Genomic DNA, 3,275 nt, shown 5'->3' with positions numbered 1-3,275 from the left:
CCCGCTCCCAGAACAGGCAGAGGTAGAAGGAGGGAGGAAAGGAAAGTTTACCTTAAACGACGATAATCTGCCATGGGGTATTTTGCAGTCCGCCGTTCAATCTCCAGCAAGAGTGTACATTTTTTTAGCAGACAGCCAAGATGCTGTGTCTTTACACATGACCACTTTTTTTTTTTTTTTTCCAGGAAAATCCTTTGCGTCTTCACAGACTTTTCCAAGATAATGCCTTTTAGAACCACTGTTGAATTACAAAGAAGTATTTATTGTAGGAGGTGATTAATGATTCTCACTAAAATTGCTATTTGCAGCGTGATTTCATTTCTCTTTACAATGGGAGCAAACCAGGTTTATATGTGTAAGCTGCACACTAAAGAAATCCTACATCACCAGTTAATACATTTCAGCTGAAATTTTGCTTGGTTGTGCTAATTTTGGCTTCAAATATATTGAGGGATTCTCAAGAAATAAACAAAATTAAGAGTTACACTCTTGTAGACAGTAGTTACCTCACTTACAGCTATATTATTCTCCCTTTTTAAGGAGGTAGCTGGCAATTTAGGGTTTAGTAAACAGTAATATATGAGTGGAAGCACACTTTTCAGGCCTGCTCCTTGTTCAGGTCTGGAGACAGCAGTGTTTGCTGAGGGTATTTACAGCCGTCACCTCTCTGATGCTGAACGTGCTCTGCCAGTGGCATGTTATATTTTTTCCTGGAACAATCTGTGTTCCTTGGCCAGGCAGGGCTGCTGGCAATATCTTTGGGGCCTGGTGCTACCTCACCCAGGGGTGATGATGCACTCTGTTCTGGTGAAGAGGAGCACTAATTAAAAAAAAAAAAAAAAACAACCCCATATCGGATGTGTTTGGGTAAGTAAATAAGTCTTGGCCTTCAGGCCTTCCCTGGAAGATTTGCTAGCACTTGAGCTCCTTTCTAAGCCTTTTCCTACCCGCCTCAGTGCTAATCTCTGCTGTGGAAGCCCTGAACATGGCTCCCTGTTAGCTGCTCCACTTTGCCTGCACTCCTTAGCTGCCTTGAAGCAGCGAGATGAGCAGCCTGAGTTGGAACTACTTGAACCTCATTTTGCCACAAGCATTTCGACAATCTCAGTCAAATAAACCTCCTTAGTTGTACACAAATTCATGTTTCTGTCGAGGCTTTCTCATCACATTTCGAAATACTCTTAAACAGGAAAAAACAAAACAAACAAACAAAACCTCCAATACACAACCCAGAAACACAAAAGGCAGTTCAGAGAAACTTTAGGTTACCGCCCATGTATTCCCCTCCAAAAGTGCTAACCAATTGAGAAACCATAATCGGACGAAAATGAACAAATAAATCACGACTGGCTAAAGATTTAAAGTGTTATGGGGAGCATGTGTGACTTCTCCTCCAGCAAAACCCTTCGTGGGAGCTTATTGGCTCCCAGTAGAAGCTCAGTTTCTCTGTAACGCAGCTGAAAATGGTCGTATGGACCGCAGTGGAGAGCTGGACTAATTCTGCCCTAGGTCCGCTGAGGAGAACACTCACCTATACAATGCAGCAAGACCTTTCCTCGTCTTGCAGCGCTCCGTTTCCCAGCCACACAATTAGGAGTCTGGACGTTTTTCACTATATTTAAAGCAACCATTACCTTATTGACAAGATGAATCCAAGTTAAAACGATACGTTAAACCGTTGTTTTCCATCCCTGGTGCTAACCCCAGCCAAGCACAAGGTGGATGAAACAGCACTGAGCGGACTTGTGTTTCGAGAGTTTAATTCTTTTGTACAGAATAATCTTTATTACCAGCATTTGGCACTGTTATACATTACACCAAAAATCCACAAATTGTACACGGACTCAAACGATTTAGACGGTGCCAAACATGAAGACAGCAACAGCCTTTATAGCAATATTTCTTTAAATAAATGCAATAAGGAATGTGGAGGAAAACTAATAGAGCACAGCTACTGCGGGGGCTACACTTAAAACCAGTTAAATTACCTTTGATACATAAAACATTTTCCTTTTAGACAGCGTAAGGGGACACTTTTCGTAAGTCTGTAACCTTCCGTGGACATGTTCGTTCTCTCTCCCGTGTTGGTGTGTGTACGTACGTGCGTGTGCACCCTCACACACACACACGGGAATCCACGAACACGCCACGCAGCAGCGCTATGCAAGTCAATGCCTTACACAAGTGTCTCACGAGGTCTTTGCTTTGTTTTAACCGCCTTTTATTTTTAAAGTGTTCTATTAAAAAAAAAAAAAAAAAAAGAAAGAGTCCGTCTTAGGTACAGAGAATTAATCCGTGACAGCATCCAGCCTCCTCTTACACGGAGGGCAAGAGAGCGTTTCCATAAATAGAAAAAAAATGATGGGCATGGAACCATTATCTATATACAATGTAGACAATCGTCCGGGTTTTGGTTTAAACATGTGCCCGTTCTTGGGCACGTCTCGTCTTCCTTTCCTGCTCCTGTTTTGTTTTACACAGTTGTTTGGTCCAAACAGTCAGCCTCCACCACGGGGCAGTTGGAAAACCCCAATAGATAGGTAAATATATATATATACACATACATAAAAAACCCCAAACACCTATTTATAGCGCGGCTGCGTTGGGTGTAGCCCCATCGAGTGGATGGGGGTGGCTCTGTGTCTGTGCTTTGGACTGCTGGCTCAGTGAGGACGGGTTTGAGGAGCGCATCTTTGTGTTAGGCAGTTTATGATCTTTCTTCCACTTCATGCGCCTGTTCTGGAACCAGATCTTGACCTGGCGCTCGGAGAGGCAGAGGGTGTGCGCGATCTCGATACGTCGCCTCCTGGTCAGGTAGCGGTTGAAGTGGAACTCCTTCTCCAGCTCCAGGACCTGCTGTCTGGTGTAGGCAGTGCGAGACCTCTTGGGCTCCCCTCCGTTGTAATTGGGATTGACTAAACGTGCACATACAGGCATATACACACACACGCGGAGGGGAAAGAAAAGGAGAGGGGGGATAAGCGATGGAACATAATCATTATATAATAACTTGACACCAGGTTCACATAAGATACATAAACGGCAAGAAAAATTGTTTCACGGCCTACCGACAGTGGGGACAATCGAGGAGCAATAAAAAATGGTGATGGGCATTTGGGTTAGAAGAAAAGCTTCAAAGACACATGGCCCAGAGCCACTGCAGGGCAATTAAATTTATGGGGGCTATAATTACTGCCCTAACAGTTTGGCGTCTCGTAAATCTTTTGATAAAGGACCCCGGATACAAAAGGTTTCTCACTTCTTTTTTTTTTTTT

At 43.6% G+C, this 3,275-nt stretch overlaps 1 protein-coding gene across 1 annotated transcript; it reads right to left on the bottom strand.

Moving 5' to 3' along the window:
* Positions 1-2,586: 2,586 nt before the first annotated feature.
* LOC104528799 (homeobox protein Hox-A4-like) lies at positions 2,587-2,937 on the bottom strand. The gene has a single exon (XM_010172920.1). The coding sequence runs from the start codon at positions 2,935-2,937 to the stop codon at positions 2,587-2,589; it is 351 nt and encodes a 116-aa protein (XP_010171222.1).
* Positions 2,938-3,275: the final 338 nt, after the last annotated feature.

Source organism: Antrostomus carolinensis, unplaced genomic scaffold (assembly GCF_000700745.2).
Source record: "Antrostomus carolinensis isolate BGI_N321 unplaced genomic scaffold, ASM70074v2 scaffold51617, whole genome shotgun sequence".
NCBI lineage: Eukaryota > Metazoa > Chordata > Aves > Caprimulgiformes > Caprimulgidae > Antrostomus > Antrostomus carolinensis.
Note: the sequence above shows the minus strand (reverse complement) of the source record. Positions and strands in the feature narration are given on the sequence as shown.